The 12500-nt window shown below is 39.3% G+C and overlaps 1 protein-coding gene across 2 annotated transcripts in view; it reads right to left on the bottom strand.

Moving 5' to 3' along the window:
• Positions 1–417: 417 nt before the first annotated feature.
• The window catches only part of LOC135200366 (uncharacterized), a 22950-nt gene continuing 10867 nt past the window's right edge, over positions 418–12500 (bottom strand). The window contains exons 2-5 of one of the 2 annotated variants that reach the window (XM_064228978.1): positions 10056–10259; positions 6777–7310; positions 3818–4027; positions 418–1943 (exon numbers count right to left, since the gene is read on the bottom strand). In XM_064228978.1, coding sequence (XP_064085048.1) covers positions 1605–1943; positions 3818–4027; positions 6777–7310; positions 10056–10259 — 1287 coding nt within the window. In that variant the 3' untranslated portion in view covers positions 418–1604. The remainder of the gene's footprint in view (positions 1944–3817; positions 4028–6776; positions 7311–10055; positions 10260–12500) is intronic. The other variant, XM_064228985.1, reaches the window with a different exon arrangement.

The raw sequence follows: 12500 nt of genomic DNA, 5'->3' as shown, positions 1-12500 counted from the left end.
GACCTCATATTCCATGCCATTAAATCGTAACTTAAGTTATTAGGCTGTATCAGTTTTATAAGAGTTGGTCAGCCTTTTAGTCCTTCGCCCATTTCATGAAATCTGTCTGATTGTGGACAGTCTCAGATCACAATTCAGTCCACAATTCTAATTCCACTTCTTAAACCACTCCGAATTATTTAATCCACAAACTTATTTTCATGAGTTGGACAATTTCAGTTCTGCAATAAATTCACAATATTTTCCTCACTTACTAAATAACGTCAAATCCACACTATATTCAAAATCTTAACATGAATCATTTTCAATCAACAGCAACATTGATTCTTAATAAAACTAGCTACATAAGCTCAAATTATCACTAAATCGTAAACAATGTCGGCAGACAGGTTAAAGAAAACGCACAGAGTCTTATTCGGGAATAACATTTATAGAATAAGTTGTGAAAGCAGCTGACAAACAATAGAACGAATGTTAAGAAATTCAGTCTCGTGAAAACAAATTGTTAAAAAATCCACAATTATATACTAAAATATATTTCTATGCAAAAAACAAAGACTTTCGAACCTGAACGGTGTTCCTCATCACCTTCTTAGATGCTCCTTAGGAGGAAACTATCCTCTCCATTTGCATTTTAACGTCTACACTGATGAGGAACGCCATTCAGGTGTTCGAAAGTCTTTGTTTTTTACATAGAAATATATTTTAATATATAATTGTGGATTTTTTCAACAATAGAACGAATCTTTTAAAGAAAACAGAAAGAAAATTTAAGATATAACGAGGTGCGACAAAACATGAAACTGTACTATCGTTTTGGATCTTCCCTATAGGTATACCCAAGGGTTTTAATAACCGGTATGTATCCACCTTTGCAAAGTCGTGTTTAGTACAAGCCCGTTGGAGATTACATTAAAACATGTAAATATCTTTAAATATAATGACCTAGATAACGACCCTCACTCTCTAGGAAAGATCCATCTTCTTATCATTTACTTAAAACAACTCTCAAGCTAGAGTTAAGAATGACAGATTACGTGAATTCCATCGGCCAACGCGGAATCAGAGGAATTTATTTCTGATGATAGAAATTAATTTCTCGATATAATGTGGGTCGGATCCTACAATAAGCTGTAGGTCCCGTTGCTAGGTGACCAATTGGTTACTAGCCACGTAAAAATATCCAATCATTCGGGCCAGCCCTAGGAGAGCTGTTAATCAGCTCAGTGGTCTGGTAAAAGTAAGATATACTTTCTTACGTGAATTCCAACATGGCCTCCTGATCAGTGAGTCCCTCTCTGAGGTTCACGAGGACGAAACATCAAATTGTTATAAGAATACCTTAAGCATATAAATATGACTCGTTACAAGTAAGGTTTATCTCCTCTATTGTTTTTTTAATAGAAACGCAATCGAATCCCTTTCTTATTGGAGGTATTCGATGATCAGATCCAAAATGTTGCTCAAGTGAACCGCTTGATTGATTGATTGGTTGGTTTAGGCGAAGCTCTCGTTTTACGGGACCTTACGCAAAGGTGCTAAAAAGAGAAGGGGCGGCCTGGTGTGGACCTAACGGATTCTGCCCACCCAACCTACGTAGATTATCAGAACCTGCAGTCCTTTTCAAACGATGTATTGTCACAACCCTGAGCAGATTTAACGGCGACCTTACTAGCTTCAGTCTTGATATTTCCGTCGACTACAAATTCCCTCCCCTCCTCGCGTCCTCTGCTCGCCAGGTTCCTTTGGGAGAAGAAGACCCCAAATAGCACGGTGCTGTTGAGCAATGCGAAGGATGCCGAAAGGACGTGCTGGGACGTCGGCAAGTTGTCTCTGGTGGCATCCCAAAAGCTCCTGAAAGCGACATCCTTGGCCCAGGTCATCGCTGTCTCCTGCAGCGCCAAGATGCCGAAGAGTCTGCCTATTTCGCTCTCGCCGCCTATCTGGGGATGAGAAATGCAATACTATCTCAATTATAGCCGCGACCAGAGACAGAGAGTAATAAGCTTTCGTTATCACCCCGTGGAAAACCACCTCTTGATGAGGAGGAGACCGAGGTGGGTACGAACCTCCAAAAGAGGAGATTTACAATACAGGAGAGGTGGAGATTTCCCCAACAAGTGAAATGATGAGTACTGCTCTATAATCACTTAACCCTGAAGTTCTTGATTCCCATATGCTGGGTCTGTTAATCGTGTATTATTATCATTATGTATTATCATAAGAGAAATAAAACCAGTTATTTATATGTACTTATATCCTTTTCAATCTGATTTCAATAGGGAATTGAACAGTTTTCCGAAAGCTTGCTGTTGAGATTTATCTATAAATATATTTGCACATACGTAACTGTGGCCCAGTTTCTCCATTTCAAGACTCATGCTAGTATGAGCATTATTATTATTATTATTATTAATATATTATTATTATTATTATTATTATTATTATTATTAATGTATACAGAAATTTTTTTTTCCTAAATATTATTCATTGCACTAGTGACAGAAACAGTACTAAATGAAACCTCTATACATTACGATGACGTCATTGACAATTGAAGGTCTACACCGAGTGACATCCAGACACACTCTCTCTCTCTCTCTCTCTCTCTCTCTCTTATTACACTAGTGACAGATACAGTACTAAATAAAACCTCTATACATTATGATGACGTCATTGACAATTGAAGGTCTACACCGAGTGACATCCAGACACTCTCGCTCTCTCTCTCGTCTCTCTCTCTCTCTCTCCTCTCTCTTTACGCTAGTGACAGATACAGTACTAAATGAAACCTCTATATATTACGATGACGTCATTGACAATTGAAGGTCTACACCGAGGGACATCCAGACTCACTCTCTCTCTCTCTCTCTCTCTCTCTTCACGCTAGTGACAGATACAGTACTAAATGACACCTCTATACATTACGATGACGTCAATGACAATTGAAGGTCTACACCGAGGGACATCCAGACTCTCTCTCTCTCTCTCTCTCTCTCTCTCCTCTTCTCTCTCTCTCTCTCTCTCTCTCTTTCTTTCTTATTACACTAGTGACAGATCAGTACTAAATGAAAATCCTCTATACATTACGATGACGTCAATGACAATTGAAGGTCTACACAGAGGGGACATCCGACTCTCTCTCTCTCTCTCTCTCTCTCTCTCTCTCTCTCTCTCTCTCTTTTCACGCTAGTGACAGATACAGTACTAAATGAAACCTCTATGCATTATGATGACGTCATTGACAATTGAAGGTCTACACCGAGTGACATCCAGACTCACTCTCTCTCTCTCTCTCTCTCTCTCTCTCTCTCTCTTTCTTTCTTATTACACTAGTGACAGATACAGTACTAAATGAAACCTCTATACATTACGATGACGTCATTGACAATTGAAGGTCTACACCGAGTGACATCCAGACTCTCTCTCTCTCTCTCTCTCTCTCTCTCTCTCTCTCTCTCTCTCTCTCTCTCTCGTCGTCGCTTATACAGCTGGTGCTGTGTCTTTTCACCATATGTTTCCATCAATTGTATTATTATTATTATTATTATTATTATTATTATTATACACAGTTATTTTTTGTTCCTTAATATTATTCATTACACTGGAGAAAAACAGTGCAAATGAAACCTCTATGCATTACGATGACGTCATTGACAATGAAGGTCTACACCTAAGTGACATCCAGATCTCTCTCTCTCTCTCTCTCTCTCTTGTCGCTTATACAGCTGGTACTGTGTCGTGTTCTCAACATATGTTTCCATCAGTTGTAGAATATATTTCCGCAAACGGGTGACCATGATGACCTCTTTCTTACCTTGGTCAGGGCGAGCCTGATTCCCACCTCACCCAGATTATGCGAGAGAGAGAAGACCATCGCTCCGTAAACAATACCCGAGAGGTCAGGTCGGGTCACGGCAGCTAACAGCAAATCCTGTATGGCTGTCATTCCCTCTGATGTTGCTGCTAGCAGACAGTCGAGAATGGGCGATCTCTCCGTGGCCCTCAGAACTACCAAAGTAAATATCTGGAAGACAGCAATACTCAGTGAAGAAATGAAAACCCGTGCTATGCTATACTCTCTTTGTTTGGGGGGGTTGGGTGGGGCGGTGGGGGTAACATTCGCGTTCCTGAACTGCACATCATATAAAACTGTCTCGTCTCAATAAATTGTTGTTTATTATTTGTTTTCAACGTCACAAAAGTTAAGTATGTCCTAGTTTTACCAGACCACCGAGCTGGTTAACAGCTCTCCTAGGGCTGGCCCGAAGGATTAGATATTTTTTACGTGACTAGGAACCAATTGGTCAACTAGCAACGTGACCTACATCTTATTGTGGGATCCGAACCACATTATATCGAGAAATGCATTTCTAATCACCAGAAATAAATTCCTCTGATTCCACGTTGGCAGCGCCGAGAATCGAACTTCGGACCACCGGATTGGAAGCCGAGCGCGAAAACCACTCGTCCAACGAGGAACTTTCAACGTCACAAACTATGTCAACAATTGTAGCAATAGGTAAATTGGGGCATTAACACTAATAATCCAGTTGCTTGCTTAAAAGGCACTTATTTATTGAGCCCCACCCCTCACTCTTCCTTATCGCTTTGCCGGTTGTAGTGCTAGGCCCAGATAGGGTGTGGAGGGTAATTATTCCCAATTCGAATCCTTTTAGAAAAAATTATTTTAAGTTTGTCGTTTTATTAAGGTAAATTTTTGGAGAGACTGATCACGAGGGACAAATCTCTATGACGCATTTATTTTAAAGGTTAGTCATCGTTCATATTAAGTTTCTACCATTGATATAGAATGTAAGGTCATTCAGTATTATCCATCATGAATTTGTAACAGGTTTTCATAAATGATTAGTAAATTGTCGTGACGCTGATGTAGCATTCGTTAGTATCTGCATACAGAGACGTACTGGGGTCACAATCTATACTCTATATCAGTGATTAGCAACCAGGGGGAATGCCTCCCCATGGGGGAGTTTCAGTTTCATTGGGGAATTTGTGACCACAGATTGGCAGGCTCAAACTAGCTTTAGGACTGCACAAAACGCACCGTGTATTTTTCAGCACTAGTGAGAGGTCACGCTGGGCTTTCTCTCCACTAGGTTGTGTATGTTTGTCTTAGTATTTATTTGCATATTATTTAGAAGGCACCTTTTGAGGCGGATAATTTTGGAAAGGGGTGCATAGGCCAAAAAAATGTTGAGAACCGCTATACTATACTAGATTCACATCAACCGTGCATTTGATGTCTAGTCCAGTCCCTTACGACGCTCCTGATTGGCTGTTGATAAGCCAATCATAGGGGTGGAAACTCTGTCTCTCTCGAGAATTCACATGGGTAGTGTGTATGTTCAACTTCTCCTGAGGGATACGTCTTTCGAAAGTATCCCTCATGAGAGGTGGAACATACATCCTGCCTATGTGAACTCTCGAGTGAGACCGAGAGTTTCCAGCCCTGTGATTGGCTTATCAACAGCCAATCAGGAACGTCGTAAGGGACTGGCCTAGACATCAAATGCACGGTTGATGTGAATCTACTATAGTATATAATTAGAAAAACCTAACTTTTGCAGCGTTTTGAGTGTTTATTACATCACTCATTTCAAGTGCATATCTTTTTAGGCATTGATAACCTCTAGTTTTTTTTTTAATAGAATGCAGTGAGTGCATAGTCATATCCACGATAATAGAAGCATTACTGCTGCTGTTTTCAAGATCACCTAGAGCTCATAGCAGTCTGGCAGTCATAAATTACGACGCGGCTTATCAGTACGTAATACAATGAACGATGTATACTTTTAAGTCCCTGACCATTTGCTATATATATATATATATATATATATATATATATATATATATATATATATATATATATATTACATCGACTAAAGTAAGGGGAGGCTTTTCTTACCTATTCGTTACCAGCGGGTTCTTCTCAGCTCGTTCTAGAAAGGTTTTACTAAAATTATATTAAGACATCAGTGTTAAAATGATTCCTTGATCCCCATAACTCGGTGATCCATTACTGAATCAGTTAGCACTTTTCCTGTCACATAACTCGATGATCTGTCCTGGCAGGGGACTCGCTGATCCGCTCTTGTGAATCAGTCAACACTTGTTGCTGGTGTTGGATTCTGTCATTCCTCATTTTAGTCAATTAATGTTTGTTGGTATCGTGTGACTCATAGATTCAGTAGCAGACTACATTAGCAGACTAAAGAGCTGTATATTTAATGCTGAGGTGTGACTGTTATTCATAAGTAAATCAGTGAAGGCTTTTTGCTAACGCAACTCCGTTGGTGACAAGTGATTCATAGATTCATTATTATCGACGTCAGTCTTGAGAAGATAAGCGTATAGATAACCACCCACCAACTGTTGTGGTTGGACTTGTCATAGATATAGAGGGACTGGTCATTATTTACATAGAGCACACTTCGACAATTACCTACTGTAGTTACATTATCATTCGTTTCTGCATTTCTAATCCTGAAGTGGATGATGAATATGACTATGACTGTTCAGTTTAACCATTCATTTCATGTAGCTATTAGGATTCTTATGAAACAAGTTATTCGTGGGATAAATGCTAAATAAAGGTAGTATCTAATGGTGACCCTAATATTGATATCAGTGTTTCGAGTATTTTGTCAATTATATGAATTTTATCTGTTACTCAATAATCTTATGATATTGTGGAATCATCCGCGCATGAAGTTTTAATTTACAGAAACTTTCGCTTAGTTTTCAAGACTCACCTGTCCACCGATGATGAATGCTGCCGAAACTATTATAACCTGAAGCGAGTCCCAGCCCAGGTAGGTCGTCTCCCATTCTGGCAAAAAACTCGGAGGAGAACACAACAGGAAAAAGGTAACGAAGAAAATGAGAAGCAGGTGGACTCGACGTCTTCCTGGCCTCTTCTTGAAAGCGACGAGGACGAGGTCGGACGCATTTTTGGGATGGAGGAAATCCGCGCAGGAGTTCCGGCATCTCGGCGGGACCCGACCTTCGAACTCAGGCGCCACCTCCTTCAGGAACTTTGTCGCAACGAACATGACCAAGATATAGTAAAGGAGAGCCACGAACAAAGTCCAAAATGGCAGATCTTGGTAGACGAGTCCTGTGGCGAGTCCTGTGCTTCTCCCCACGATGATGACGTTCACGGCCCGACCCAGTCTCATCGGCCTCGCTTCGAAGTCTGTTTTGTCTATCATCATACTGAACACGGCCGTTAAGAAGAGTGACGGACCCCCGACCATGCTTCGTAGGATTGTGGCAGTCAGCAGCACCTGTAATTAGAAAGGACACATTAACTGACCTGTTGTCAGCTTGTCGACTGTTCTGTAATGAATACCTGAGTCACTGAGTGAGGAAACTGACAGAGCAAATTGACGTCAGGTGTTCACAGAGACCCACGAAACCTAAACCTCACTGACTTGAGAATTATAAACGGCTGTCGAATTTTCATGCATTTCTAAATGCAGAGTTTGGTTAGGTGGCAAACCATCTCAGAGCAGAGAAGAGGAGCTGGTCATAGAGAGAGAGAGAGAGAGAGAGAGTCTTTAGTCCTTTTTAAGACTGAAAATCGAGAGAATCGCCGTAAAGAAGCAAGTAGGGATTTTAAGAATGATTCGATTCGTCAGATCCACAGAGGCGCGATAAAATTTTAAGGAATTGGTATATATATATATATATATATATATATATATATATATATATATATATATGTTACATATAATCAAAACAACGCAGTCCTACACCAGAAAGGACTTCTCCACCGCATGACCACTTGCTCATTCCTTCTGTTAATTAACTTCGAGAAAGAGGATTGCGCGTCTGAATTCTGTTTACAGTCTAAGACGCTGTCACACTAGCTATATTTCCGTCGACTTTTGAATATGACGACGTCGACTTTTCATGTTTCGAAGACGATTTTCTGGTGTCGTCGTCACGAATTTTCAAAACGATAGCGATCGAATTCAACCCACCGTTACCGTCGACTTAATGGTTTCTTTACATCTCGGAGAGCGCGCTTTTCAAGTCATCAAAAGAAAGATGGAGATCTAGGTACGGCGGACAAAGTTATCAGAACAGTTTTTGGTCGAAGATATGAGGGACAGACGATGCTAATGGGACCATAAGCATGATAGTTCTCTAAAAGGTTTAAAGTGGAAAAATCACCTTGCGATTCAGGGAAAACTTTCTTGATCTTACTAATCGTTCATAGTCTCTAATAAACGCTTTCGTTTTCACGTCGTTTTAATAACCACGGCCGAACCCAAAGACAATTTTTTTTCACTTATTCGTTTTATGTAACACTATGAAACACATAGCAGCACGACCCACTATTACGAATGGCTCTCTGTTTAACACTCTTGGATGTTACAGCTGAAGCTGTTTGTTACGCGTTTTGACGACGACAGCCACCGTACGAAGAACGTGTATGACTACCAGGGTACAGAATGACCTCGACTTTTTTGGAAAGTCGACGAAAAAGTCTACGGAAACATTGCTAGTATGACGGCGCCTTTATACTCTGCAGCGCATAACGAAACTTGATAAATGAAGTGATTACATACTCAATCGGATAAAAAAACATGACGCGTCTGGTCAATTTAGATTGTATGAGAAGAGTCCCTCATCATATCTTTCAAACGCGATTCCTCTTAGTTCCTGATTGCTTCATTGGCAGTGGTTATTGTTCACAAAGGACTTTTAATTAAGGCAAATTGATTGCTTTGTTTTCACCGTCTGCTGCGGCGTGATAACATGACAGAGAATTTTTTTTTCCTTTTATTTGCTGGTAATGCTCGCATTGTCTTTCATCCGACTGCTATCTCTTCGATACATCAATCTTGAAGTTTATAATCACTCTTTTACACAGGATTTATGTATTAAACACCGCCAGGAAAACGTGGAACACTGTTATAAATCTGATGTAAATTTGATCAGAGTCGGCGTTATTGCTAAATACGCCAGCTGAAGAAGATTTCGTTAGCAATATTGCCACCTGAGTTGGCTGAGTTAGCAGTGAAACCAGCTGAAGGTGAATTATATACTACTGTCAGAAAGTTTAGTAACTAACAATATACTACACGAGAGATCAAGAATTAACGAAGCGATACTGACCACTCTTGAATTTGATTTCGCACCGAAAAGAGAAAAGCTTGGTGGTGGAATAGGTTTGGTTCCATGGGCACCCGCACATAGGGGCAAGAGGAGGCACTTGCCCCCACCCCCCACCCCAGAAATCCGGGAAAAAATTTTATATGTTATATTATATATACTATTATATACTATATATATATATTATATATATATATATATATTATAATATATATTATATCACATTATTTATTACATTTAACTACATCACTTTGTTTTCCTTCCGTTTTATAATACATTCTTTCAGTCTAAGTAAATTAAAGGTATTGTTATGCATTGTATAATATTTGCATACAGTATATAACTGCGTTGTTCTTTCCAGAAATATTTGAATTCAGCTGGACAGTATATGGAACTATTGAAAAAAAAAGTCAATGTATTATATTGTTTGTTAAATTACCACTTCAAATGTAACTAAACTGACTACGGATATGGAACTTCAAGATATCGGACAGCCCCTGAGATTCTGCTATACAGTTCAGGTCATCTACATTAGATTCTAAAAATGCCTTTCACTGAGTCGAGGCAAACAATTCAGGGATCCTGTAGGTGAGACACATGGAAGTCCTACTTAGCATTCCTATGGGTCAGCCCCAAGAGAGTCTAAGGATGCAGTTTACTGACGGTATTAACCAGGTATGGATCCACCTTTACTCAGAGCTTACTCCTAGGTGCTGCTAGTGCTAAACAAGACGGAAGCGCCTTGGGACACCGTGTTTAGTACCAGCCCCCATTTTTTCATTGCGTGGTCGAAAAGTTATATTAATAAACGTGAGGCCGTATACTTACCATGAGTTTACCCCTGGACTTTGGCAAAAGGGGATACATAGAGGTTAATACCCTTAGTGACCTGCTTTAATTTCACTTACCTCCACTGGCAAGCTCTCTATTATGGTAAACAGAGTGTAGGATAGAGCTGCCAGGAAGTAGCCCACGACGGACGCTTTAATGAGACACTTCCTTCCGTGTCTGTCGCTCCAGGACGCAGCTAAGGATATTACCAAGAGAGAAACGGGGACGGAGATCCAGTTCGTGACTGTGACGAAGTGCTCCTCACGAGCGTTGGTTGTGTTCTGTCAAAAAACAAAAATGTGGAAATATTGTTCAGTTTATAGTATCGGTGCATGCTGTGACCATTAGGTGACATGGGGACATGGAGGGTAACGTTTGATTACAGTGTTGGCACTTGACGCGGAAACCGAAACTGTTAAGAATCAGTAGATGAGCGAAGGCCTATTATTGCCATGGCGGGAAGCAGTTTGGAATATATATATATATATATATATATATATATATATATATATATTATATATATATATATATATATATATAATTTGTATATGTATTCCTTATGGTTTCTATAACATGAGGTATTAACCTTTTCCACTTGCCTATCTATTCCAAATTGCTTCCCGCCATGGCAGTAATAGGACTTCGCCCATCTACTGATTCTTATATATAATATATATATATATATATAGATATATATATATATTATATATATATATATAATATATATATATATTTTTATTCGTTATAGAAACCGTAGGGATATGTGTATGGATACATCATGTCTATATGCGCGCGCGGACCTGCCCTTAATTATACTAACACTGGGGCAATTTTATAGGGCCAATAAAACTGGGGGCAATTTTATAGTACCTATAAAACTGGGGGCAATTTTATACTACCAATAAAACTGGGAGCAATTTTATAGCGCCAATAAAACTTGGGGCAATTTTATTGCGTCAATAAAACTTGGGGCAATTTTATAGTGCCAATAAAACTGGTGGCAATTTTATAGTACCAATAAAACTGTCAGCAATTTTATAGCGCCAATAAAACTGGGGTCAATTTTATAGCGCCAATAAAACTGGGGGCAATTTTATAGTGCCAATAAAACTGGTGGCAATTTTATAGTACCAATAAAACTGGGAGCAATTTTATAGTGCCAATAAAACTGGGGGCAATTTTATAGTGCCAATAAAACTGGGGGCAATTTTATAGTGCCAATAAAACTGGGGTCAATTTTATAGCGCCAATAAAACTGGGGGCAATTTTATAGTGCCAATAAAACTGGGGGCAATTTTATAGTGCCAATAAAACTGGGGGCAATTTTATAGTGCCAATAAAACTGGGGGCAATTTTATAGCGCCAATAAAACTGGGGTCAATTTTATAGCGCCAATAAAACTGGGGGCAATTTTATAGCGCCAATAAAACTGGGGGCAATTTTATAGTGCCAATAAAACTGGGGGCAATTTTATAGTGCCAATAAAACTGGGGGCAATTTTATAGTGCCAATAAAACTGGGGGCAATTTTTGTAGTGCCATCAAAACGGGGGCAATTTTATAGCGCCATAAACTGGGGGCAATTGTTATAGTGCCATAAAACTGGGGGTGCAATTTTTATAGTGCCAATAAAACTGGGGGGTGGGCGCCAATTTTATAGCGCCCAATAAAACTGGGGGCAATTTTATAGTGCCAATAAAACAAAACTGGTGGGGCAATTTTTATAGTGGGGCAATTTTTATAGTGCCAAATAAAACTGGGGGCTTTTAATTTTTGTGCCAGAAACTGCAATTTTATAGTGCCAAGTAACTTGGTGCAATTTTATAGTGCCAATAAAACTGGGGGCAATTTTATAGTGCCAATAAAACTGGGGGCAATTTATGGCGCCAATAAAACTGGGGGCAATTTTATAGCACCAATAAAACTGGGGGCAATTTTATAGCACCAATAAAACTGGGGGCAATTTTATAGCACCAATAAAACTGAGGACAATCTTATAGTGCCATTAAAACTGGGGGCAATTTTATAGTGCCATTAAAACTGAGGACAATTTTATAGTGCCATTAAAACTGAGGATAATTTTATAGTGCCATTAAAACTGGGGTCAATTTTATCGTGCCAATAAAACTGGGGGCAATTTTATAGTGCAAATAAAACTGGGGGCAATTGTATAGTGCCATTAAAACTGGGGGCAATTTTATAGTGCCAACGGGAATGTTTACTAACTTTGGAAGTAGGTCAAGGACAGCGTTTCTTCCTTTGTTTACATTGCGAAGGCAACAACAAACAAATGTTACGTTAACAGTCATCAACAAAATGGGAAAAAAACTAAAGTGAGGCCATGAAAACATCAATGTTTATTTTCCATTCAGATGTGAGTTTTGGTGCAAAAAAAAACGTTGTTTTCAATTGTGTTGAAAACATGTTTATGACTTTGGCAATTATATCGATAGTAAATTCTAGAAGTGCGCAAACAGATCCTACTCAGTAACTTGTAGAATCAATTGAGATGTTCTTAATACT

The sequence above is a fragment of the Macrobrachium nipponense genome, chromosome 23 (assembly GCF_015104395.2).
Source record: "Macrobrachium nipponense isolate FS-2020 chromosome 23, ASM1510439v2, whole genome shotgun sequence".
NCBI lineage: Eukaryota > Metazoa > Arthropoda > Malacostraca > Decapoda > Palaemonidae > Macrobrachium > Macrobrachium nipponense.
The sequence above is the reverse complement of the archived record's forward strand: the minus strand, read 5'-3'. Positions and strand labels throughout refer to the sequence as shown.